This window comes from Salmo salar, chromosome ssa17 (assembly GCF_905237065.1).
Source record: "Salmo salar chromosome ssa17, Ssal_v3.1, whole genome shotgun sequence".
Taxonomy (NCBI): domain Eukaryota; kingdom Metazoa; phylum Chordata; class Actinopteri; order Salmoniformes; family Salmonidae; genus Salmo; species Salmo salar.
The window spans coordinates 49,765,221-49,791,210 of NC_059458.1; the positions used below are offsets into that span (position 1 = coordinate 49,765,221).

The 25,990-nt window shown below is 43.2% G+C and overlaps 1 protein-coding gene across 3 annotated transcripts in view; it reads right to left on the reverse strand.

Annotated features, from left to right (window-relative positions):
• Positions 1 to 7,035: 7,035 nt before the first annotated feature.
• Positions 7,036 to 25,990, reverse strand: part of tbc1d22a (TBC1 domain family, member 22a) — a 211,892-nt gene continuing 192,937 nt past the window's right edge. For all 3 annotated transcript variants that reach the window (XM_014152782.2, XM_014152784.2, XM_014152781.2), the window contains one exon: positions 7,036 to 11,173. In XM_014152782.2, the coding sequence (XP_014008257.1) occupies positions 11,045 to 11,173 (129 nt within the window). In that variant the 3' untranslated portion in view covers positions 7,036 to 11,044. The remainder of the gene's footprint in view (positions 11,174 to 25,990) is intronic.

Here is a 25,990-nt window from a genome sequence, read left to right on the forward strand (position 1 = left end):
TTGCAAACATTTTGTAAAAACCTGTTTTCACTTTTTCATTATGGGGTATTGTGTGTAGATTGATTCTAATTTTTTTAAATCCATTTTAGAATAAAGCTGTAACATAACAAAATGTGGAGTAAGTCAAGGGGTTTGAATACTTTCAGAATTCACTACAATACTTTTACAGAATTCAATTCACAGAATTTATTTTGCCCATAAAGGAAAATAATTCAGAAATGGTACAGCTGCTTTATTATCCAACTTATCTTGTGTCCTTTCTGTCATCCTGTGAACCCTGTTCATTGCTGCTCACAGCGATATTTAATATTATCATTCATTACAGACTGGAGGAGCACTAAAGCAGAGTTCACTGATGATAACCACGGCAACCTTGTGTTCTGTATGGACAGCTCTGTGCACTGTGGTCTCTCTGTGGAGCCATAGCTACTATGCCGAGTTTAGCATGTAGAGCCATAGAAATACAGCAGCTAGAGATCAGACTAAACCATTAAAAACACTCCAATTTGCATTCCTCGCTTTAGAAAGTGATCATCTTGACCCGCCCCCGTCAGAGAGAGAGAGACACAGCTGCATGTGAGCTCTCACATTTTTCAACATGTTTTTTTATTAAATGGATAGATTTGGAGTTAGATAATATGCAGGATTCTACCCTCCACAGCATGGCCTTCGCTCCAGATCAAAACTCCAAACTTGCAACCTAATTTTGACTATACGGAGGGTGCTCTAGCAAACGAACAGCAGAGACCTGAAGACACCATCCAACCTGGAACTGAGTCAGTAGTGTTTGGTCTGATGTTATTTTAAAAGCCAAGAAGAAAAATAAATAATAAAGTACACTACAATGTTATGTTTTATTTTTTGGGGACTGAATGCTGAGTTAAGGCTCCCAGGCTTGCAAGGACAGACCAGATACAAATTCAATTAGCACTAATGTGTGAAGTAAAGGGTGTCGAGGCCTTTGGGCCCAACAAGTGGCAGGAGTCTTTGAAGCATCCTATGAAGCCCCCATCCTGCTGTTCAAAGACCATTCACTGGCATTTTCTACAAGAAATCTGCTTCCAGAAATAAAAGGTTCTCCCAAGTGGGTGTGACACCTACTCCCGTTGCCTGCTGCATTGCTGCTTGGATTCCACCTGGCAATCTGTTCATCGTCTGCCCTGGCCTGTCTCCCCCTGTCTGGTACAGGTACCTCCACCACACTCACCCCTCTATCCTGGGCTTTCGCTCGCCTCCAGCACACACGCACTGTTGGGGAGAGTGACTCTGAACTTAAAATGGCTAGCCCCAAGTCGTTATATATTTTATTTCTTTCTTGAGCATTTTGCTATTTGCCTCATGACTCCTGCATACTTTGTTGACTACAAACTTTGTTTACCCAAACATGGGACAGACTGTTTGTTCCCACACTTGGGACTCTGACTCTCCATTGGTTAAACAGACTTTTGGCCTCCCATCCTATTCTAACCACCTCTCACTGGCTTTGTATTCATGTTACCTGATGAAATTGCTGTTCAATATGATCTTGTTACCATCTGATGCATATTCAGATGTCATAAATCAGCACTGCAGAGCTCTCCCTGTCCTATGCCGTGCCTTGATTGTATTACAGTTGATGATATCTGGAAATGTGCATGTACACCCTGGCCCATCTACTGTTGCTAGTCCCAATTCTGACTTGTGCTCTGATATCTGCTTCACTGATTTCTGCTTTCGTAAAAGCCAGGGTTTTCAGCATGTTAAAACTATAAGCTTATTACCTAAAATTGATCAATTGAAAGTGTTGGTTCACAGCTCCAATCCAGATGTGTTGGTCATTACTGAGATGTGGTTAAGGAATAAGTGTTTTGAATACTGATGTTAACCTTTCTGGTTATAACCTTTTTCGGCAAGACAGATATTCCAAAGGTGGGGGAGTGGCAATCTTTACCAAGGATCACCTTCAGTGCTCGGTTGTCTCCACCAAGCCCGTCCCAAAACAATTTGATTTGCTGGTTTTAAGCATTACACTTTCAAATAGCTCTTTGCTGACTGTTGCTGGGTGCTACCGTCCTCCATCAGCACCCTGGCCTGTACCCTACCTGCCCTAAGCTCTCTCCTGGCCCCTTACACTAAGTCTGAATTTGTCCTGCTAGGTGACCTAAACTGGGACATGCTTAAACCACCTGACCAAGTCCTAAAGCAATGGGACTCCCTAAATCTTTCTCAGATTATTACCAATCCCACAAGGTATGACTCCAAACACCCAGAAAAGGCTACTCTTCTTTGTTATCCTCACAGATAATCCTGATCGGTATCAGTGTGGTGTTTTCTGTAATGACCTTAGTGATCACTGTTTTACAGCCTGTGTTTGTAATGGCTGCTCAGTGATACGACCTGTCCTGATTTGTCATAGACGCTTGCTAAAAAACTTCAATGAGCAAGCCTTCCTTAATGAACTGTCCTCTGTAAAATGGTATAGAATCAGCTTGATCCCCTCTGTCGAAGACGCTTGGACCATCTTTTGATGTTTTCAGTGGTATTGTTGACAAATGCCCCCATAAAGAAAATGAGAATTTAAAACAGGTTCAGCCCCTGGTTCGACCGTGATCTTGCAGAGTTACTCCACCTCAAGAACTGCATTTGGCTAAAGGCTCAGCACACGCATACTCAGGCTGACTGGCTTTCATTCAGGCAAATGAGAAATAAGTGCACTCAGGCTATCCGGAAGGCCAAAGTTAGTTACTTTAAGGGGCAGTTCTCTCTCTGTCTGTGGGTCTAACCCCAAGAAGTTCTGGAAAACGGTTACATACCTGGAGAATAAACTCTCCTCCTCACAGCTACCCACGTCCCTTAAAGTTGATGATGTGGTTGTTACTGGCAGGATACACATAGCTGAGCTCTTTAATCACCACTTCATTAAGTCAGAATCCCTATTTGATTCAGCCATGCCTCCTTGACCGTCCAACATTTCCTCATCTCCCACCCCTTCTAATGTGACTATCCCTGATGCTCCTCCCTCTTTTTCCCCTGCCCCGCTACAAAGTTTCTCCCTGCAGGCGGTCACTGAGTCCGAGGTGCAAAAGGAGCTCCTTAAACTTGACCCCCAAAAAACATCTGGGTCAGATGGTTTAGACCCTTTCTTCTTTAAGGTTGCTGCCCCTATCATCACCTAACCCATCTCCAACATTTTTAACCTGTCTCACCTTTCTGGGGAAGTTCCCATTGCTTGGAAGGCAGCCACGGTTCGTCCTTTATTTAAAGGGGGAGATCAAGCTGATCCTAACTGATATTGGCCTATTTCTATTTTGCCCTGTTAATCAAAAGTGTTGGAAAATAATCAACTGGCTTGCTTTCTTGATGTCTGTAGTATTCTCTCAGGTATGCAATCTGGTTTCCGCTTAGGTTATGGATGTGTCACTGCAACCTTAAAGGTCCTCAATGATGTCACCATTTCCCTTGATTCTAAGCAATATTGTGCTGCTATTTTTTTTTACTTTGCCAAAGCTTTTGATAGGGTAGACCATTCTGTTCTTGTGGGCCGGCTAAGGAGTATTGGTGTTTCTGAGGGGTCTTTGGGCTGGTTTGCTAACTACCTGTCTCAAAGAGTGCAGTGTATAAAGTCAGAAAATTTGCTGTCTCAGCCACTGCCTGTCACCAAGGGATGCTCTATAACAAAGCTTTCTTATTGTCCAGCAAGCTTTCTCTACCCTTAACCTTGTTCTGAACACCTCCAAAACAAAGGTCATGTGGTTTGGTAAGAAGAATGCCCCTCTCCCCACAGGTGTTATTACTTCCTCTGAGGGTTTAGAGTTTGAGGTAGTCACCTCATACAAGTACTTGGGAGTATGGCTAGACAGTACACTGTCCTTCTCTCAGCACATATCAAAGCTGCAGGCTAAAGTTAAATCTAGTAATCGCTCCTCTTTCACCCCAGCTGCCAAACTAACCCTGATTCAGATGACCATCCTACCCATACTAGATTACGAAGACATAATTTATAGATCGGCAGGTGAGGGTGCTCTCGAGCGGCTAGATGTTCTTTACCATTCAGCCATCAGATTTGCCACCAATGCTCCTTATAGGACACATCACAGCACTCCTCTGTAAACTGGTCATCTCTGTATACCCGTTGCAAGACCCACTGGTTGATGCTTATTTATATAAGGTGAATGCACCAATTTGTAAGTCGCTCTGGATAAGAGGGTCTGCTAAATGACGTAAATGTAAATGTTATAAAACCCTCTTAGGCTTCACTCCCCCCTATCAAAGATATCTACAACATCCGTTCTGCCAGTCACATTCTGTTAAAGGACCCCAAAGCACAAACATCCCTGGGTCGCTCCTCTTTTCAGTTCGCTGCAGCTAGCGACTGGAATGAGCTGCAACAAACACTCAACCTGGACAGTTTTATCTCAATCTCTTCATTCAAAGACTCAATCATGGACACTCTTACTGACAGTTGTGGCTGCTTTGCATGATGTATTGTTGTCTCTACCTTCTTGACCTTTGTGCTGTTGTCTGTGCCCAATAATGTTTGTACCATGTTTTGTGTTGCTACCATGTTGTTGTTATGTTGTGTTGCTATGTTGTTGTCTTAGATCTCTCTTTATGTAGTGTTGTCTCTCTTGTTGTGATGTGTGTTTTGTCCTATATTTATTTTTTATCCCAGCCCCCGTCCCCACAGGAGGCCTTTTGGTAGGCCGTCATTGGAAATAAGAATTTGTTCTTAACTGACTTGCCTAGTTAAATAATTAAATACAATTAAAATCTCGGAACATGGCCACCATTACAATTCTGAGCCAAAATCCCAAATGACACCCAAATTTACCACTATTATGTAAACTCAGCAAAAAAAACCGTCCTTTTTCAGGACCCTGTCTTTCAAAGATAATTCATAAAAATCCAAATAACTTCACAGATCCTCATTGTAAAGGGTTTAAAAACTGTTTCCCATGCTTGTTCAATGAACCACAAACAATTAATGAACATGCACCTGTGGAACGGTCGTTAAGACACTAACAGCTTACAGACGGTAGGCAATTAAGGTCATAGTTATGAAAACACTAAGGAGGCCATTCTATGGACTCTGAAACACACCAAAAGAAAGATGCCCAAGGTCCCTGCTCATCTGCGTGAACGTGCCTTAGGCATGCTGCAAGGAGGCATGAGGACTGCAGATGTGGCCAGGGCAATAAATTGCAATGTCCATACTGGGAGAAGCCTAAGACAGCGCTACAGGGAGACAGGACGGACAGCTGATCGAGTTACACCAGGAACGCACAATTACTCCATCAGTGCTCAGACTGTCTGCAATAGGCTGAGAGAGGCTGGACTGAGGGCTTGTAGGCCTGTTGTAAGGCAGGTCCTCACCAGACATCACCGGCAACAACGTCATCTATGGGCACAAACCCACCGTCGCTGGACCAGACAGGACTGGCAAAAAGCACTCTTCACTGAAGAATCACAGTTTTGTCTCACCAGGGGTGATGGTCAGATTTGCGTTTATCGTCGAAGGAATGAGTGTTACACCGAGGCCTGTACTCTGGAGCGGGAATGATTTGGAGGTGGAGGGTCCGTCATGGTCTGGGGCAGTGTGTCACAGCATCATCGGACTGAGCATGTTGTCATTGCAGGCAATCTAAACTCTGTACGTTACAGGGAAGACATCCTTCTCCCTCATGTGGTACCCTTCCTGCAGGCTCATCCTGACATGACCCTCCAACATGACAATGCCACCAGCCATACTGCTCGTTCTGTGCGTGATTTCCTGCAAGACAGGAATGTCAGTGTTCTGCCATGGCCAGCGAAGAGCCCGGATCTCAATCCCATTGAGCACGTCTGGGACCTGTTGGATCGCAAATCTGGTGCAGTCCATGAGGAGGAGATGCACTGCGGTACTTAATGCAGCTGGTGGCCACACCAGATACTGACTGTTACTTTTGATTTTGATCCCCCTTTGTTCAGGGACACATTATTCAACTTCTGTTAGTCACATGTCTGTGGAACTTGTTCAGTTTATGTCTCAGTTGTTGAATCTTGTTGTTCATACAAATATTTACACATGTTAAGTTTGCTGAAAATGAACGCAGTTGACAGTGAGGATGTTTCTTTTTTTGCTGAGTTTAGTACCAGTGTAGGGTGTTGTTTAAGCCATCATAAATCTCAAACAACGTTTGCCAAACTCTATATTTCTCTGCACAGCACTGTACATGCCCTACAGCCGAATCTACCTCCATAAAAGGCGGTCATTGTGAGTCCCATCCCTTCTACAGGCCCATGCCACCTGTACCATGTGTGAGCAACTCAGGAAGTCCAGGTGATTCTAATTACTTTTTAATTCCTGCCACTGTGAACATCAGTTAGCTTAATGAGGGGGAGGGAAAAAGAGGTAGAGAGAACAAGAGACTCCCTCCTTACATTAAAAGGGCCTAATTACCAAACCTGGGGCACTGCCGCACCACCACTCCACAGGGACCATAACAAACCTGTTTACCAGCCGAGGCAGTGCGTTTGCGTGTCTGTGTGGGGAGCAGCAACCGCACGCATACAATACAGAAGTTATTAATACAGCAGTCTTGGCAATCAATGTAGAAGCTAATACAGTGCTTATTTATGCAGTTGCTTGCATGCCTCGGTTGGAGTGCCCGCAGCCTAGGTGAGTCATTTAAATAACAACGTAATCTTCATGTTTTCGTTGTGTGATATGGAGACATGAAACCACTGGGTAGTTCTGGTGTTGAATATATATACACTTGTAATCTTATTTGATATTATGAACTGGGTGGTTCGAGCCCTGAATGCTGATTGGCTGACAGCCGTGGTATATCGGACCGTGTACCATGGGTATGACAAAACATGTATTTTTACTGCTCTAATTACATAGGTAAGCAGTTTATAATAGCAATAAGGCCCAAGGGGGTGTGGTATATGGCCAATATACCATGGCTAGGGCTGTTCTTCTGCAAGACACAAAGCGGAGTGCATAGGTACAGCCCTTAGCCGTGGTATATTGAAGCATGATATTACAGTACATCCATGAATGTACACAAACAGTTTGGTCATATATAGCATTTATTTACACTTTTCTATTTACAGATCTTTGTTTCAAAATTCTTTCTCTGTACACTTAATTTTTTTTAAAGAAAATCACGATCACTCTCCACAGTATGAGATTCACACGTTCAGATGTCTAAGTCAGAAGGGAAAAAGGACAAGTCTTAGTTTGGTCAGAAACATTTGAACATCTCTGAAAAGAAACCGAACAGTAAAATACAACCCTAAAAAAAAGGTTTTAGGAGGCAGACCAAACATGTTAGGTCATGCCCCATGAGATGCTGACTGCAACGTCCAGTGTGTGTGTGTCCGAGGCCTCCAGCCAGCGGACGGACACCTGGTCACCACCGTAACCATGGTAACCCAGGGCTTGTGACTTTTACCAAAGGTGTGTGTAAGGGTTGTTCGGTACATCAAGCCAAGTTGAAGGACACCGGAGAAGGCAGCTGCTAGACTTACTGATGTGATTCTGTGGACTCATTGGTTGCGTCCCAAATGGCACCCTATTCCCTATATCGGGCAATACTTTGACCAGGGCCCATAGGGAACTGGTCGAAAGCAGTGCACTATATTTGGAATAGGGTGCCATTTTGGATGCAGATACTCTCATGGCTTAGCAAACACAGAGTGTGAGTGCATCAACTGAATAAACGTTCTCGTTTCATTTGCAGAGAGCTTAAATTAAGGTAAAATAAATATCTATGATGATCATCTGCCATCTCTACATTAGGCACAACTTACTAGGCTCATGTAAACAGTATATAAAAAAAAAAGGAAGAGAGAGACATTTTTGTTTCTTTAGAAGCTGATTCCAAATAATATATTTCGTACAAAAAACGGAAGAAAATTGACTTTTATCAAGTGTAGTTTTTTTTGTTTCTAATCAATGTGAGAATAGGAAATTGGGCCTGGAGCTGACATGGAGCGCAAAAACATTACCGACATGATCAAAAGAAGCTGAGGAGGTTCAAATACAGAGTATTAAGCTGCCCCATCTATACATACACTCCCAACCCACATAAACACACACATCATTGAGGAGTTCATGCAACAATTATTGGTCTTCATCGTTACCTGGCAGGATGTTTTTGATGATAAAAGTTGTACATAATATTATTTCAACATCTAATTTACATCGTATATCCACCCTCTACACAAGGGGTATAACAACTCTTAACCCATGCGGTCCGGAGCCTGTTGGTTTTCTGTTCTACCTGATCATTAACTGCACCCACCTGTTGTCCCAGGTCTAAATCAGTCCCTGATTAGAGGGGAACAATGAAACATAGGAGTGGAACTGGGTTGAGTCCAGAGTTGAGTTTGAGGGCTCTACACCAGGCAAAAACAAACTATCACATCATTTGGTACATCAAATGAAAACCCTAAGCAGTCAAATGAAGGCAAATGGAGAGAGTTAATGTATTCCACCCTAACACCCCCAGTCAGTCAGTGTTCATGAATAGACTGAATAACCAACAAAGCTACTGGACTAGGTACAATGACCCACACCAGCACATTCTATGGGCCCTAGTTCTGGGCTATGAGCAGTTACAAATGGTCAAAGTCCAGGAATTATTTCTGACCACAAAACTCGTGGTCCTACTGGGTTTTGAGGAGAATTTTTTAACCCTTTGCACTCATGGAAATTTGACTATATGGATAGGGCTAACTTGAAATGTTTTACAGAAGAAATATGAAAAGCATATGCATAACCATGGTAGCAGTTGAAAGGGAACAGTTAGGAAATTATGGGGAAATTATTACACTTGATTTGATGTGCATTCTACATTTACTGTACTTTCGCTGCATTTGTTGATAAAATCGGAAAATACTCTGGATATATTCAGTAACATGATAAGAACATTCCTGGAAAATGTGTGGTAGGTGAAACACAAGACAAAAAAATGACAAGGGTTTGAGTGAGAGGACTAACTGGTGTCTCCTCGTGGCCATGTACCTCTCCAAAGTGTGCACAGTTCCTAGGTCATTTCAAAGCACTTTAACGACTCAAAGAAGAGTCTTCAACTATAAGGTGCCGTTCATGAGCTCTCCTAGCTGTGCCGTTGAGGAACTAGCACAAATACACTTGTACTTCTTTTGTTTGGAACACATCCCCATCATCACACAATTATTATTGTTGTTAACGCAATCCAAAGACGCTCCATTTATAAATCGCAATCTGGGTCAGGTGGACATCATTTGAAAGCTTGTTCTATTGCCAAAATGACTATCTATCTAAGTTATAAAATATGTTACTTGCTTTCACAATGCAATGTATAATCCTGGTGCACATAGAAAGGAGTCTTGAGTGCATTCAAGTGCGTGAGCCGCGGCAAATTTTCTTCACAATAGACAAATATAGGCTCATTCTGTTCAGAACAACCCAGTGTCTGACGCCATATCATCTTGTAACTGTATATCAAACATAGTCATCCTAAATGTTGACACTGTATATGACATGAGTTTTATGATATGGAAACGTGAAGTGCATATTTTGACTCACGGGTGTTTGGCTTGATTATGACATTAAAGCGGTATTTTTATTATAATCCTCAATTTCTCATCTTTCAAAATGTACAGCATTTCCCTCACTCAGACCAAAAAAAAAAGTATGTATTTTTTTTGTCGTTTCTATTCTACCAGGTAAATTGACTGAAAACACATTCACAACAAGGTCGCGAGGTGCTCAAGTTCAGAATGTCCGTCAGTCAAAACCCATACAGTGCTGTGAAGCTCTGACATGTAATAGCATGTTACTGTACAGCCACTGTGTTACAATTTAGTTGTTCATTAGTGCCCAAATCTGCCACTATCAACCCGTATACGGGTACGAGTGTTCTGACCATGTGACCTAACTAGGAAATCTCCTGGCCTAAAAGGTGACTGCTCACCACTGCATGGTGCAGTAGCAATGTGTCTGAGTTATGTAGTGAGTCCTAGGTTCAGAGATGATCGTAGGTCAGGCAGAGTCACGCGACACTCGTCCCTCCCTCAGCCAACCGACAGATATTCCACATCTTACATAATAGAGTTGAGAGAGTTGTTAGACACATCAGTAGATCATTAGATGCAGCCCTGCGGACCATGTCAGAGTAGAAAGAAATCATCCATAACAATAAGACACTTTCTGATCTCCCTATTAGCTAATTATTCACTTTTATGTGAATGTGTTTCTGTTTTGAACTAAAACCTACTTGTCTCTGGGGGATTGACTGCTTGTTTTGAACTGAGGGCACGGAGATGAAAGAAGAGCTCGATGCCAGCTAGGAATGACTAGAATGACGACATGTGTCCTCAGTTTCCTTAGGAATTAAAAGTGACATATTAACCAAGTACAGAAGATCTCTCTCTACCCTCCACCCACCCCACACACACACACACACACACACACACACACACACACACACACACACACACACACACACACACACACACACACACACACACACAGGGTTAGTTCAGACCTACAATTCATTCATTAGGTCTCGGGACATGTTGCGCCTGCTGTGGAGATCCACTCAATGTGACTTGGCCTCTAGGAGAAGGTCTGAGTTCCTTGGGGACGGTGGCCAGTCAGGGACAAACAGTACAGGACAGTCTAGAACCGTCATCCATGGGTCTGCAGCAAGATCTCCACTACCACACTGACTGGAGGTCTTTCTTTTTTGGTTGGGGTCTACTTCGATGGGACAGGCATTAATGTTGTTGGAGTGTTGCACAAATGTAATTTCATCGTTAAGAACAAAGAGAAGGACTCAAGAAGAACAGTCGGTTAGAACGGTACACACATACCAAGAAGCACTTGCTTCTCAAATGGCCCCCTATTCCCTACATAGTGCACTACTTGGGGCTCTGGTCAAAAATAATGTATTTTGTAGAGAACAGGGTGCCATTTGTGATGCAAATGTTTTTGTTTTCATCTACTAGTAGCAACGGTCGTGGACTCCATCCATCCGTCCGCCAGGGGGCCTCTGTCAGGGGTTCAGTAGCTAGCTGTCAGGGGCCAAACTCATCTCTTGTAGTGGTTGGGGGCATCAGCGAAGGCAAACTTCAGCCTGTAGGCCTCAGCCAGGAGCACGCTGACCTCCTCGTTGCCCCAGTGCATGGTGGGTAGGTTCTGCAGCAGGATCATCAGACCCTGTGGGGCAGAGAAAGAAACAACAGGATTTAGTGGAGCTGAAGGGAGAGAGAGAGAGAGAGAGATATAGCGAGGAGTGCAGTTAGACACAGAATAATTGATATGGCCAGAGAGAGAAAGACAGTGAGAGGAGAAGGGCACACTACTCTTTGAACATTAGTGTGTGAATGTGTCGCCAGGGGCAACAGTAGTGAAAGCATCAGCTCAGAGGAGCTGGGAGGGTGTCTCAGTAAGGAGCGCCTCACACACACCGCCTGCTTTCTAACACCAACCAGTGAAGCAGAAGCACCATCACAGCAAGAGGAACACACTTACACTTTTAATCAGTGAGTAATTCTATTTAACATTCCGTCGTGTGTCATTTCGTTCTGAACAGAACCACTATGTTTTTCGTTCCGTTCCACTGTTACGACCAGCATAATAAAGTTCTGAACCGGTTTGAACCAGAAAGTAGTACTGGTTTATATAGTTGATTTGTTCCTTTTTTAACTTTACATTTAGCTCATTAAATTACTCCACCAATCAGTGCAGATAGAGCAGCTTTCTTTGGACCGGGCAAGCTAGTTGTTTGTATGCTTGATAGACAGAGAAGTGTAGGGTGCGACTGAAATGTTGCGGGGTGGGGAGAGTACAAGAGAGAGGGCCTTGGCTTAAAGCTCTGGGCATCATGATAAGACATGCATTATAACGTGTTCAGGATATTAGTTAGCCTATCATTACTTCACTGAATCAAATAATTATATCCTAGCAAGATACCTAGCTACGGAGAAGCGGCTAATGTGGAAGAACTTTGGACGTCGGAAAGTTGGCTCAATGCCGAGGCTAGCTCAATGCCCTGGACCAGAGCTAGCTAACAAGCTTGTGTGTGCAGCGGCACCAGAATTCAAATCACATCTTACCTTATTGTTGTTAATAAATCCAATGTGAAACGTGATAATCATAGTATCCTTAAATAGCCTGGAAAACTAGCTGGCAGGAAGACACAGGAAAGAGAAGTTTCTGAGTGACAGAGTGAGTGCTTTGCATAGGCGCTTTGATGGTGTTTTTTGTGGGCCTGAAAAAAATGCTTGAAACGTAAAATAATGTTATTAACCAGTTCCCATGATTTGGATAGGAAGCGCAAAAATGCTAATATAGGTACCACTGGCATTGGAATTACGCTAAAAACTCTGCATTTGAAACAGTGGCCAGGTAAACAAAACCAAAGCATGGGTTGCTGTCATACCTAGTCCATAGACAAAACACAAAATGTATTTTGTAATTTAGGTGAACTATCCCTTTAACAATGGGGGGATCTTAAAAAAAGTCACCTAATAGCAGAACAGCACCATTGGTCAGAACCTGGTATTATCAGGATGACTAATTTCTCTGAACAGGAAAAAAAACCAAACATAGGATGAAGAAATCAACATTCCAAGCCACAGTTCCATACTAATTGGGCGGCAGGTAGCCTAGTGGTTAGAGCGTTGGGCCAGTAAACGAAAGACTGCTAGATCGAATCCCCGAGCTGACAAGGTAAAAATCTGTCGTTCTGCCCCTGAACAAGGCAGTTAACCCACTGTTCCTAGGCCGTCATTGTGAATAAGAATTTGTTCTTAACCGACTTGCCTAGTTAAATGTATTTATTTTTTGATAATATATACACGTTGTTGGGGTGGGATTGGCGGGGGGTGTGGTGGGTCTGTGGATGTCTTTTGACCCCTTTGGAATCCTCATTGTTAAATTTTTTTGGGGCGGTCCAAATCGGACGTTAGGTACTATAATTATTGAATATTATGTCAATCCTATAAATTAAAACGGCCAATTTGTGTGCAATCAATCATAATTATGTTGCAGGAATGCTTATATTATTTGTTTCTAAATTACAGAAACCATTTCAGATCAATCTGAGGTGGTGGGTGTCATGGCTTTCTGAAATGACATGGAACGACGAGAGACAAAGTAGTAAAAAAAAAAAAATGCCTTATGGAGTTACAGTTAGCTCCAGCAGAGCCCCTGCCAGACCCCTCACTAGATTGATGCATTAGTGTGTGTTAGTGGGGCTGGGACGGCAGGACCTCCATCTCCAGCCTAATAAAGCCCTCTGACTGGGGCCTGATGAGGGGGGAATGAATCTGGTTAACACTTCCTGCAGTAGCAGAGACAGGCCTGGCCTGGGGTGACAGTGACACTTGCGCAAAATGCTTTCCCTACCATTGCACTGTGTAGCTGCCTACTTTGGTTCGTCTAAGCTAGTTCTTTTCCCACTTCACACAGTTGTTTGAAATAAGATGTGTGTCTCTGTGCATACGAGTGTGTGCGTACCTGCTTGCTTATGTGTCTGTCTCACATGTTCACAACTCCACACTTCCACCAGTGCTAAAAACTGACTCACAGAGAAGGGAAAAAAAACTGATAACAAAAGACAGATATCATTATTAATGCCATCAATTCTGACGCTCATGTGAATATCTGACAACACACGCACACCGCAGGTTGCATACAAATTACATGTCCCAATAGTTTTGGAGGTATCTGAAGATTCGCAATAACATCTGCTAAATAGCTGTTTGTGACCAATAAAACGTGATTTTATTTGAAATGAGACAGAGGGAAAAAAAGTGATTTCCCCATGTTAAGTTCATGTGATGTGTGTGTGTGTGTGTGGGTGCTTGCATGCGTGTGTGTGTGTGTGTGTGTGTGTCTGAGCTGTCAAGGCCAGCAGAACCGAATATGCATGCATAAATGTGTTCCCTCCTACCATTCTTCCATCAACTCACTTGACATGTGCCACTGGCCAAGGTTACACTATACTGTACAAACATATAGCTGAACTGAGATGGAAGGGGCGGCAGGTAGCCTAGTGGTTAGAGCATTGGACTAGTAACCGGAAGGTTGCAAGATCGAATCTCCGAGCTGACAAGGTAAAAATCTGTTGTTCTGCCCCTGAACAAGGCAGTTAACCCACTGGGCCGTCAACCCACTGGGCCGTCAACCCACTAGGCCGTCATTGAAAATAAGAATTTTAGCCTAGTCAAATAAAGGTAAAAAAATTTGAATGAAACAACCATAGAACGCGATAAGCAAATTATTCGTAGACTGGATGACAGTTTGTTTGGATCTAAATGTCTTGTTCCTACGATTTTTTTATTACTATTTGTCCCCATCCTTACGGACGGTAAATAATTGGAAATTAATTATTTATTGCAATTCCCCCCTCCTGCAAATAACTAATGTGTTTCTGTTCCAGGTGTTTTTTTCTTCTTTTCAAAAAGGGTCTGTGGTAGGGGCGTGGCAATGGGCTCGGTCGGCCCGTTGGCGAGGCTAAATATTTGAGAAACATTTTAGAGGCCCCCATCTTGGTTGTGTAGAGACAACTTTTGAATATTTAAGCCTGAGACGGTTTCTGACAATTGGTGCAGAAATTCTTTGGGTTGTGCAAACAGTTTCATCACCTATCCGGGTTGCTGGTCTCAGACGATACTGTAGGCGAAGAAGCCTGATGTGGAGGTCCTGGGCTGGCATGATTACACATGGTCTGCGATTGTGAGGCCGGTTGGACATACTGCCAAATTCTCAAAAATTACGTTGGAGGCAGCTTACGGTAGAGAAATGAACATTAAATTATCTGGCAACAGCTCTGGTGGACATACCTGCAGTCAGCATGTCAACGGCACGCTCCATGAAAACTTGAGACATCTGTGGCATTGTGTTGTGTGACAAAATTGCACATTTTAGAGTGGTGTTTTATTGTCTCCAGCACAAGGTGCACCTGTATTAGGACCGTTCTGTTTAATCAGCTTCTTGATATGCCAAAACCTGTCAGGTGGATAGATTATCTTGGCATCACTAACACGGATGTAAAGAAATTTATGCACATAATTTGAAAGAAATAAGCTTTTTGTCTGTATGGAACATTTCTGGGATCTTTTATTTCAGCTCATGAAACATGGGACCAACACTTTCCATGTTTCATTTATATTTTTGATCAGTATATAATTAGTGGATTCGGCTATTTCAGCCACACCCGTTGCTGACGGGTGTATAAAATCGAGAAAACAGCCATGCAATCTCCATAGACACAAATTGGCAGTAGAATGGCCCGTAAAGTAGAGCTCAGTGACTTTCAATGTGGCACCTTTCCAACAAGTCAGTTCGTCAAATTTCATCCTTGCTAGAGCTGCCCCGGTCAACTGTAAGTGCTGTCATTCTGAAGCGGAAACGTCTAGGAGCAACAACGCCCTGCTGCGAAGTGGTAGGCCACACAAGCTTACAGAATGGGACCGCTGAAAGCTAAAGCGCGTGTCCTCAGTTGCAACACCCACTACCGTGTTCTAAACTGCCTCTGGAAGCAACATCAGCACAAGAACTGTTCGTTGGTAGCTTCATGAAATGGGTTTCCATGGCCGAGCAGCTGCATACAAGCCTAAGACCATCATGCGCAATGCCAAGCGTTGGCTGGAGTTGTGTAAAGATCTCCGCCATTGGACTCAGTGGAAATGCGTTCTCTGGAGTGATGAATCACGTTTCACCATCTGGCAGTCCGACGGATGAATCTGGGTTTGGCGGATGCCAGGAAAACTCTACCTGCCCAAATGCATAGTGCCAACTGTAAAGTTTGGATGAGGAGGAATAATGGTCTGGGGCTGTTTTTCATGGTTCGGGCCCCTTAGTTCCAATGAAGGGAAATCTTAACGCTACAGCATATAATGACATTCTAGACGATTCTGTGCTTCCAACTTTGTGGCAACAGTTTGGGGGCGATTTTTTTCCTGTTTCAGCATGACAATGCCCCCGTGCACAAAGCAAGGTCCATACAGAAATTATTTGTCGAGATTGGAGTTGAAGAACTTGAGTGACCTGCACAAAGCCCTGACCTCAACCCCATCGAACACCTTTTAGATGAATTGCAATGCCGACTGCGAGCCAGACCCAAATGCCAAACATCAGTGCCCAACCTCACTAATGCTCGTGGCTGAAAGGAAGCAAGTCCCCGCAGTAATGTTCCAACATCTAGTGGAAAGCCTTCCCAGAAGAGTGGAGGCTGTTATTGCAGCAAAGAGGTGAACAACTCCATATTAATGCCTATGATTTTGGAATGAGATATTCGACAAGCAGGTGTCCACATACTTTTGTAGTGTATGTGGGAGCATTTGAATGGACAAGGCCATGTTGTTTGTTGACTAGTTTAGTCAGAGGCACAGTGTTAGTTTCATTGTTATGTATCCTAGAATCGCAAATATGAGAAAGCTGGATATGGAGGTTGGGCACAGTGTAAAGTGCTGCATATAATGGTACATAATGGAGTATATGGACTTCCAGAGGACATTCTATAGGACAACTCATAGGTATTCAGTGTCCTACCTAATGTATAGAATAAGCCAGTAGTCAAACCCACCTCCCGGGTGACTGGCTGGTGAGAGTCCTTCATTAATGACTTAAACATTCTAACATTGGATATCATTGATATTCCGCTAATGAGCTTAATATACCTTAATTACACACATCTCACTTCACTAACACAGGTAGAGGCACTTCAGAATTAAGGGGGGTACAATGTGTGTCTGTCGGATTGCGTCACATTGATAACGGCATCAAGAGAGGCCCCTCAGAAGACTCAAAAACATCTGAACAATTAACAGCCTCTCTAAAGAAGCAAAGCCAGTGGCAGAAATGCACAACGTTTAGAAAATGACGGGTCCATGTGTTAAAGCATCCTCTTTAGGAATTATAAGGCCTTTCAAGCCGACCACTTACGCAAAGTACAGTTCCATGGAATCAAGCACCCGCACAAAGGTAAACCAAACACCCATCGACTCAATTGTAACACGACAAAATACTCTCCTCACACTGAATAGGACATTCCTGGACGGTGCTCAGATTGTACTAAGTCAAACGAAAAGCCTGGTACTTCTCAAGAGGACTCTGCTGTCTTTTCTCCCCACAGAGTTAACGATAGATCAAAGCGGATAGATGGATAGAGAGTGGACTGTGTGCGCTTAGCGTATGTGTGTGTGTGTGTGTGTGACAGTGCTCCTTGGGGATAGTAATGGATTAACACATTATGGAAGATTTTAGCTCTGGTTTAACCGAGATTAAGGCACAAGCAGAGACACAGTCACAGACGCAAAGCCAAGTCACAGACCCAGATTTAACCGAGATGAAGGCACAAGCAGAGACACAGTCACAGATACAAAGCCTAGTAAGTCACAGACCCAGATTTAACCGAGATGAAGGCACAAGCAGAGACACAGTCACAGATACAAAGCCTAGTAAGTCACAGACCCAGATTTAACCGAGATGAAGGCACAAGCAGAGACACAGTCACAGATACAAAGCCTAGTAAGTCACAGACCCAGATTTAACCGAGATTAAGGCACAAGCAGAGACACAGTCACAGACCCAGATTTAACCGAGATGAAGGCACAAGCAGAGACACAGTCACAGATACAAAGCCAAGTCACAGACCCAGATTTAACCGAGATTAAGGCACAAGCAGAGACACAGTCACAGACCCAGATTTAACCGAGATTAAGGCACAAGCAGAGACACAGTCACAGACCCAGATTTAACCGAGATGAAGGCACAAGCAGAGACACAGTCAGACGCAAAGCCAAGTCACAGACCCAGAGTAAACGTCACAGACCCATTAGAGATAAATTCACAACCCTGTCTCTCCATTAAATCACCTCCTAAAATAGCTCCTGTCCGCTGCTCTCACTGCTTTCTGTTTGGCTCTAAGACAATAATGACATGTATTTATTTATCCTCTTTGAAATCACTGTATTGAGGAGGCGACTATGGTTACTGAGTCCTGTCCGTATCGCAGCAGGCACATAGCGAAGCGGGAGACAGAAAGAAGCAGCTTAATTATTTAGCTGTGCTTTTGGCTCACTGCGGTGGGTCTGGGCCGAGCCAGACACACAGATACGCACACACACCGATAAACTGCAGGTCTCGAATGTCAGTCTGGCAGCAAGGCAGAGCGCCGCACCACAGGCCACTGTTGTGAGGAGTGATAACTACTTTCAGGAGATTTGTGAGTAAAAAAAAAAAATATATCGACTGAGCCCCTCGTCAGCGTCGCACGGCGCCCCGGTGTGGTGTTTATTGATCACAGATGGAGAACGCAGGGGCAGTCACTATCATAATGCAAAGAAGGCTCAACCCTTCTACTGTATATCACTGATGGAGAACGCAGGGGCAGTCACTATCATACTGCAAAGAAGTCTCAACCCTTCTACTGTGTACTGCACTTGCACACATCAACGCACAGACACACAAAACTAACCACCACAGACGGGTGATTGATTACGGGCGACTTTACCAACAGCTCTGTTCATCAGGGGGTCCTGGGTATTGTGGGTAACATACACGAAGGGCCACACAAGTTAGCAGGAGAGAGAGACAGGCAGGGAGGGACAACGAGAGAGCAATGCAGGGGGAGAGAGAGAGAGAGCGATGCAGGGGGAGAGAGAGAGAGAGAGCGATGCAGGGGGAGAGAGAGAGAGAGCGATGCAGGGGGAGAGAGAGAGAGAGAGCGATGCAGGGGGGAGAGAGAGAGAGAGAGCGATGCAGGGGGGAGAGAGAGAGAGAGCGATGCAGGGGTAGAGAGAGAGAGAGCGATGCAGGGGGGGAGAGAGAGAGCGATGCAGGGGGGAGAGAGAGAGCGATGCAGGGGGGAGAGAGAGAGCGATGCAGGGGGAGAGAGAGAGAGCGATGCAGGGGGAGAGAGAGAGCGATGCAGGGGGAGAGAGAGAGCGATGCAGGGGGAGAGAGAGAGCGATGCAGGGGAGAGAGAGAGACGATGCAGGGGGAGAGAGAGAGCGATGCAGGGGGAGAGAGAGAGAGAGCGATGAGAGAGAGAGAGAGCGATGCAGGGGGAGAGAGAGAGAGAGCGATGCAGGGGGAGAGAGAGAGAGAGAGCGATGCAGGGGAGAGAGAGAGAGAGAGCGATGCAGGGGGAGAGAGAGAGAGAGCGATGCAGGGGAGAGAGAGAGAGAGCGATGCAGGGGGAGAGAGAGAGCGATGCAGGGGGAGAGAGAGAGAGAGAGAGCGATGCAGGGGGGAGAGAGAGAGAGCGATGCAGGGGGGAGAGAGAGAGAGAGCGATGCAGGGGGGAGAGAGAGAGCAATGCAGGGGGGAGAGAGAGAGAGCGATGCAGGGGGAGAGAGAGAGAGCGATGCAGGGGAGAGAGAGAGAGAGCGATGCAGGGGGAGAGAGAGAGAGAGCGATGCAGGGGGGGAGAGAGAGAGAGAGCGATGCAGGGAGAGTGTGTATACAATTACATTCACAGTATTATCTTGTTTTTTCTTTTCTTTTTCCCCCCTCCCTTACTTCTTTCAGTAAATGCCTCTGTTGAGTGGATTCATACAGCCCATGTGAGAAAGTCCATTAACAGAGTGTATTAAAACCAATTTACAGGGGAGGCCCTGCCTCTAGCTCGCTCCCTTCCTCTCATCTCTCGCTCCTTTTCTCTACATCTCTCTATCTCTCTCTCTCCCTCCGTGTATGTGTGTGTGTGTGTGTGTGTGTGTGTGTGTGTGTGTGTGTGTGCACGCACGCACGCACGCACGCACTACAACTACACCAAATCACTCTCGCGTGGTAATTCATCAAGCTACATGCAGTTTAAATGAGTCTCCACTCACAGCCCAAGTTTGGACAAAATTACAAGTTTTTCTGATGAACGGCGAGGGCATTGTATTAATCAGACAGAAGTTTACACCTTCTCATCTTTCAGTGTAGAGGTCTTAATAGACTCACGGCCATAACTCACAACAGCTAGTAGCTAAATGACAAGCATCCGACGCGCTCCCCACATCAATCTCTACTCCCAAAAGAAATGGAAAATATGATCCTTTTTTTGTGTGAATTTGTACACATACTAGGCTAATAACTCGATTGGCACTTGCCGGACTTTAATACGAGATGTAATTTGGAAATGGGGGGGATGGTGAGGTTTTATTTGTTTGTAATTCTTTGCCATTGATTGAATGTAGGCTTTTGTATGTGTACAAATACACCAAAAAAAGTAGCATAATTTCCATTTCTTTTGGTAGTAGAAATGAATGTGTGGAGCGCGTCGGATGCCTGTCATTTAGCTACTAGCTGTTGTGAGTTATGGCCGTGAGTCTATTAAGACCTCTACACTGAAAGATGAGAAGGTGTAAACTTCTGTCTGATTAAGATACATGTCTTTCCTGGTAGTTGTGATAGAACAGATTGGGAGTTGGGAGTGTGACTGCCTCATATGTTGCTGCCATCACAAGCATATCTCACAATGCTTGACAATAGGATACAGAGACTGAAGTAGCACTGGCTTTTCTAAACTATCCGGACAGAGTATATACTCAAAAGGATATACATATTGAAATACCTCTGGGATTTCGATACCATGGTCTCAGAGAACACTCAAAATGATATACAGAAATGAAAGTAGCATTGGCATTTCTATACCATCCAGGGAATGTACACTCAATAGGATTTACAGAGATTAATATTGCATTGACATGTCTACACCATCCAAACAGAGTAAACAGTGCCTTCAGAAAGTAGGCATAGCGCTTTACTTTGTACAAATTTTGTCTTGTCAAAAGTGATTAGATTTTCTCACTCATCTACACACATCTTCCCTGTAGCTCAGTTGGTAGAGCATGGTGTTTGCAACGCCAGGGTTGTGGGTTCGATTCCCACGGGGGGCCAGCACAGGAAAAAAAAAAAAAAAATAAATAAATAAATAAATTAAATGTATGCATTCACTACTGTAAGTCGCTCTGGATAAGAGCGTCTGCTAAATGACTAAAATGTAAATGTAATACCCCATAATGACAAAGTAATAACATGTTTTTAGAAATGTTTTCAAATGTACAGTGGCATAAAGTACTTAATTAAAAACACTTTAAAGTACTACTTAAGTAGTTTTTGGCAATATCTGTACTTTACAATTTATATTTTTGTTAACTTTTACTTCATTATATTCCAAAAGGCAATTCTGTACTTTTACTCCATACATTTTCCCTGACACTCAAAAGTACTTGTTACATTTTGAATGGCTAGCATGACAGGAAAATAGTCCAATTCACGCATGTATCAAGAGAACATCCCTGGTCATCCCTAATGCCTCTGATCTGGCGGACTCACCAAACCCAAATGCTTTGTTTGTAAATTATGTCTGTGTTGGAGTGTGCCCCTGGTTATCCATAAATAAAAAAAACTAGAAAATGGTGCCATCTGGTTTGCTTAATACAGGGAATTTGAAATAACTTTCACTTTCAATACGTAAGTATATTTTAGCAATTACATTTACTTTTACTCAAGTAGTATTTTACTGGGGGACTCACTTTTAATTGAGTCATTTTCTATTAAGGTATCTTTACTTTTACTCAAGTATGACAATTGGGTACTTTTTGAAATATAGAAATATCTAATTTACATAATCATTCTCAAACCTTAGTCAATACATGTTAGAATCCCCTTCGGCAGCAATTACAGTTGTGTGTCTTTCTGGGTAAGTCTCTAAGAGGTTGCACACCTGGATTGTACAATACTTGCACATTATTATTTTAATTCTTCAAGCTCTGTCAAGTTGGTTGTTGATCATTGCGAGACAGCCATTTTCAAGTCTTGCCATAGATGTTCAGGCCAATTTAAGTCAAAACTGTAACTAGGCCACTCCGGACCGTTGAATGTCGTCCTGGTAAGCAACTCCAGTGTAAATTTGGCCTTATGTTTTAGGATATTGTCCCGCTGAAAGGTGAATTTGTCTCCCAGTGTCTGTTGGAAAGCAGACTGAACCAGGTTTTCCTCTAGGATTTTGCCTGTGCTTAGCTCTATCACATTTATTTTTTAGCAACAACAACAAAATGTCATGCCTTGCCGATGACAAGCATACCCATAACATGAAGCAGCCACCACCATGTTTGAAAATATGAAGTGGTACTCAGCGACGTGTTCGGCTGGATTTGCGCCAAACATAACACTTTTGCATTCAGGACATAAATAATAAATCCTGAACTTATTGAGGTTTGCCATAACAAAGGGGTTGAACACTGATTGACTCAAGACATTGAGCTTTTCATTCATTTGTAAACATTTCTAAAAACACAATTTCACTGACATGGAGGTATTTTATGTAGGCCAGTGACACAAAATCTCTATTTAATACTTTCTGAAGGCACTGTATACACTCAAAAGTATAGACCTACAGACATTGAAGTAGCACTGATATTTCTATAGTATAGAGTTATACACACAGTACACACTTTTCCGCCCCCTTATAATCGCTCTGAGTCAAAGCAAATGCATTCAACGTGGACATTTAATCAGCAGAAAAGCAGCTGACATTTAAAGAGTTCCACTTCCGTCTGACAGACATTTAATTGCGCTAAAGCCATCTGTGTAACTCCTTTCTCTCTCTCGGCTAGGAGTGTGTGTGTGTCTGTATGTGTGTATGCGCCCACAACTGTCTCTCAAGGAGAAACACACAATGACATTGTGATCTTCGATTTACACCAAACTAATAGCTTTGTGTGTACATCCCAGTCAGGCTGAAATTAACTTTCCAAATGACATTCCCAGCATTTATTCAATACCAGATAGTAATGAAATCACAGAGAAAAGGCACGGTGGCTGTATCGAAGCCATTGCTATTCATGCTACATGAAACATTTGGTCCTCATTTAAATTTGATGAATTCTAGGAAAGAAACACAAGCTCTCCACTCTTCAGTCCCCTTGACCTTTTGTCACTAGCTGACTGGTCCAAATGGAAAGGCACCATTGAGTATAATTTGATATGATAGCCTTGACATCATCTTTATGAATCCTCTTAATTCTTAGCAAAACATGATTGTGCACTGTATCCCTTGATACAGCTACAGGCCAGAGGGTTGAACAGCTCAAGAGTTCTAGCATAGCGCTACTGTGAGCCAGTTAGAGCCAAAGTCTTAGTCAATGTTTTTGGAGTATCTAGGGGTATGGTGGTAATGTAGAATGGCAGTGAGTGCTTCAGCCTTCAGAAAACAGCACCGCAGGCACTCTGCAATTCTTCCAGAGCCCTGAACAACACTGTGTGTGTGTGTGTGTGTTTGTGTGTGTGTGTGTGTGTGTGAGAGAGAGAGAGGTAAAGGAAGAGTTTGTGCATGTGTGAGAGAGGGAAGAGAGAGAGAGGGGGGAGGGTTGGGAGAGAGAGAGGTAGAGTTGGTGTGTGTGAGAGAGAGTTGGTGTTGGTGCCAAGTAAGCTATTGAGGCAGACAGAGATGCTAGTTACAGTCGCAGCGGTTCCCAACCACCTGAGGTGGATCAGTAGAGAGAACATTTTCAGAGAACGTTCTGCCTGCTAGTTTCCAGTTAGTCATTTACCTGCTTAACCAATCAAACAAGCATGAGCTCTTTCTCTTCCCTTCCCTTTCTCTTCTCATTTGTTTACTTACAAAAGTATTATTTTCTCACTGTTTCATTACACTGCCTATTAGGCGACTGGGAGGGCATCAGACACTTCCCTGAAGTATGTGTGATGCCTCCACTCACCTCACTTCAGTCTGTCGGTGGACTCACTCTCCCAAGTAGAGCCTCACCAGCCATTTGAGATGCTTTTAAGGCATACATTAGGGAATGATAATCTCATACTCTGAAAAAGTGTAATTGGAAAAAAATCACGATCTTAGAAAAAGCCCATAGAAAATCTTTACAAGGTAAAGAAGAAAATATCATTTCTGAACTTAAGCAGGAAAATAATCTTTTACTTTTGAAGAGAGCCAACTACTACAGGTTAAACTCAATTAAAGCATACTATTTAATGGAAAATAAATCTGGTAAACACAGCCCTGACAAAACGAATCCACGCCAAACCAGTTATAATTTTAAAAGATGGTTTTTAAGTAGAAACAAATCCTTTAATTAGAAACACTATTAATAACAATTTTAAAAGCTTCAATGAAAATCTATATAAATCTGAATTAAAAAACAGCCTTCTTAGACTCAACAACACTTCAACAGACAAAAAAAAAGAGTCACCCCCAAAATAAATATTAGACTCATAAAACATTAGGGCGGAAAAAAGCACCAGGTATGGACTGCTTTCCCATAGAAATGTATTTTACATTATGGGACAAAATAGTGTTCCTATTTACTGAAATGACAACACACGTCACTCAATTCAGTGCTTCCGAGTTACAGTTGAAGTCGGAAGTTTACATACACCTTAGCCAAATACATCTAAACTCAGTTTCACAATTCCTGACATTTAATCCTAATAAAAATTCATTGTCTTAGGTCAGTTAGGATCACCACTTTATTTTAAGAATGTGAAATGTCAGAATAATAGTAGAGAGAATGATTTATTTCAGCTTTTATTTCTTTCATCACATTGCCAGTGGGTCAGAAGTTTACATACACTCAATTAGTATTTGGTAGCATTGCCTTTAAATTGTTTAACTTGGGTCAAATGTTTTGGGTAGCCTTCCACAAGCTTCCCACAATAAGTAGGGTGAATTTCAGCCCATTCCTCCTGACAGAGCTGGTGCAACTGAGTCAGGATTGTAGACCTCCTTGCTCACAAATGCTTTTTCAGTTCTGCCCACACATTTTCTACAGGATTGAGGTCAGGGCTTTGTGATGGCCACTCCAATACCTTGACTTTGTTGTCCTTAAGCCCTTTTGCCAATGCTTTGGAAGTATGCTTGGGGTCATTGTCCATTTGGAAGACCCATTTACGACCAAGCTTTAACTTCCTGACTGATGTCTTGAGATGTTGCTTCAATATATCCACATAATTTTCTTCCTCAATTTTCCTTCCACACCGGTCCCTCCTGCAGCAAAGCACCCCCACAACATGAAGCTGCCACCCTCGTGCTTCATGGTTGGGATGGTGTTCTTCAGCTTGCAAGCATCCCCCTTTTTCCTCCAAACATAACGATGATCAGTATGGCCAAACAGTTTTACTTTTGTTTCATCAGACCAGAGGACATTTCTCCAAAAAGTACGATCTTTGTCCCCATCTGCAAACCGTAGTCTAGCTTTTTTATGGCAGTTTTGAAGCAGTGGCTTCTTCCTTGCTGAGCGGAAGAATAGGACTCATTTAACTGTGGATATAGATACTTTTGTACCTGTTTCCTCCAGCATCTTCACAAGGTCCTTGGCTGTTGTTCTGGGATTGATTTGCACTTTTCGCGCCAAAGTACATTAATCTCTAGGAGACAGAACGCATCTCCTTCCTGAGCGGTATGACGGCTGCGTGGTCCTATGGTGTTTATACTTGCGTACTATTGTTTGTACAGATGAACGCGGTACCTTCAGGCATTTGGAAATTGCTCCCAAGGATGAACCAGACTTGTGGAGGTCTGCGGTCTTGGTTGATTTCTTTTGATTTTCCTATGATGTCAAGCAAAGAGGCACTGAGTTTGAAGGTAGGCCTTGAAATACATCCACAGGTACACCTCCAATTGACTCAAATCATGTCAATTAGCCTATCAGAAGCTTCTAAAGCCATTACATAATTTTCTGGAATTTTCCAAGCTGTTTAATGGCACAGTCAACTTAGTGTATGTAAACTTCTGACCCACTGGCATTGTGATACAGTGAATTATAAGTGAAATAACGTGTCTGTAAACAATTGTTGGAAAAATTACTTGTGTCATGCACAAAGTAGATGTCCTAAGCGACTTGCCAAAACTATAGTTTGTTAACAAGACATTTGTGGAGTGGTTGAAAACTGAGTTTTAATGACTCCAACCTAAGTGTATGCAAACTTCTGACTTCAACTGTACATGTATTGTACCGTTACTTCAGTTATATTTCAGTCTGCAGAATACGGACACATAAGTTGTGACAATAAAAT